The sequence below is a fragment of the Aplysia californica genome, unplaced genomic scaffold, assembly GCF_000002075.1.
Source record: "Aplysia californica isolate F4 #8 unplaced genomic scaffold, AplCal3.0 scaffold00551, whole genome shotgun sequence".
NCBI classification, from domain to species: domain Eukaryota; kingdom Metazoa; phylum Mollusca; class Gastropoda; order Aplysiida; family Aplysiidae; genus Aplysia; species Aplysia californica.
Genome location: NW_004797821.1, coordinates 380,129 through 381,668, shown reverse-complemented (window position 1 = coordinate 381,668; position 1,540 = coordinate 380,129). Strand labels below are relative to the sequence as shown.

Genomic DNA, 1,540 nt, shown 5'->3' with positions numbered 1-1,540 from the left:
TTATGGTATGGGGTGGTTGGGGAGGTTAATAGTAAATTACAGTGTGGTATGGGGTGGTTGGGGGGAAGAGGGAGATGTTCACTGTATGGGGTGGAGAGCTAGGGAGGGGGTGTTTACAGTAAATTGCAGTATGGGATGGTTGGGTGATGGTAAGTGAAGGGCTGGGGTGGGGAATGTTTACAGTAAATTACAGTTTGGTATTGGGTGGGTGGTGGTAAGTGCTCAATTCTCCTATGTACCTTTGGATCAGCGGGTGAAAAAAAAAACATGAGGAAAAAAACAGACATTGAAGGGAATGTTACAGTATGGGGTGGGGTGGAAGGCTTAAGAACAGATTGTTTACAGTAAATTACAGTATGGTATGGGGTGGGTGGTGGTTAGTGCAAGACTTGGGAAGGTAATGTTTACAATATGGAGTTGTTGTTGATAGGAAAGGGATTCCAATTAGTTTTGCATTTTGCCTGTATGGCGGTCCAAATTTTGTTTTCAGAATAACGAAAGGATCTTTAACATGGAAAAATTCCACAAGGGACCTCCAAACCATTTTGTTTTTATCTGAAATGACTAACTGACTGCTCGATCCTCCTATCTATCTACCTTTGATCAGGGGGTTTAAAAAATAAACATGAGGAAAAAAGAAAGATGCAGGTGGGGATTGAACCCTGGACCCCTGGGTCAATGGGCAAACACCATACCGTGCAGCCCCTCCATAAGAACATCGTCGGGACCAGAATAAAATGCCGTTAATGAGAGTTATCGTTATAGAGAGGCAACCAAAAAGATTACTAATGATATATAAAAGGGAAAATTGGGGCCTGGGCACCATGAACAATTTCTTTCTCAAAAAAAAAAAAAAAATCAACCACTACACTAACAGGCCACTAGTTCAACCTTTTACTTCAAAAAGAAGTAAACTATTTTCAAGTGTCAAACTACAGACAGGATACTTTGTCTAAAGATGATAGAATTCGAAATTTGGAGAGTAAAGAAAATAAACATAATTTTAACCACAACTATTTATAGTAATGAGCTGAGCGCAAACATCACGATACCTGAGTTCTGATGACTGGTTGTGAACTGTTTTTATTTATAAGGAACTGAAATCTCATTCGAATGAAAACAGAGGATGTCGTTATATCGAAGGTCGTTATAGAGAGGCTGCAGTGTACCTGTTTCACTACTGCCTACAACCTGTCTCTCCCCCCCCCCCCCTAACGCTGTGTCGCCTCATCTCGCCGATCAGCGATGTCTACAGCCCTGTTTCTTTGGATTTCCACCCAAATATCTTTGCCTTTTGATGACAAAAGTTTTTACTATATGAGCCTTGAGGCAGCAAAGTGTTGAAGAAACCACCACCGATGTTACAATTTGTCCGTATTGTGTTTCCCCATCAGGAGTACCACAAGAACAACCGGGAGATCGTGTTGGACCAGACGGAGCTGAGACAGTCGGTGTACGTGTACCGCTGCGAGGGCTGCACCATACAGGTCAAGGGCAAGATCAACTCCATCATCCTGGGTAAGAGCAGGGCCTGGGGGGG

General features: G+C 42.9%; 1 protein-coding gene across 1 annotated transcript in view; it reads left to right on the top strand.

The window, feature by feature from the left end:
* Positions 1-1,540, top strand: part of LOC101850432 (adenylyl cyclase-associated protein 1) — a gene marked incomplete at its 5' end in the record, with an annotated part of 8,089 nt that overhangs the window by 305 nt on the left and 6,244 nt on the right. Inside the window, 1 exon segment of the mRNA XM_013087149.2 lies at positions 1,395-1,518. Coding sequence (XP_012942603.1) covers positions 1,395-1,518 — 124 coding nt within the window.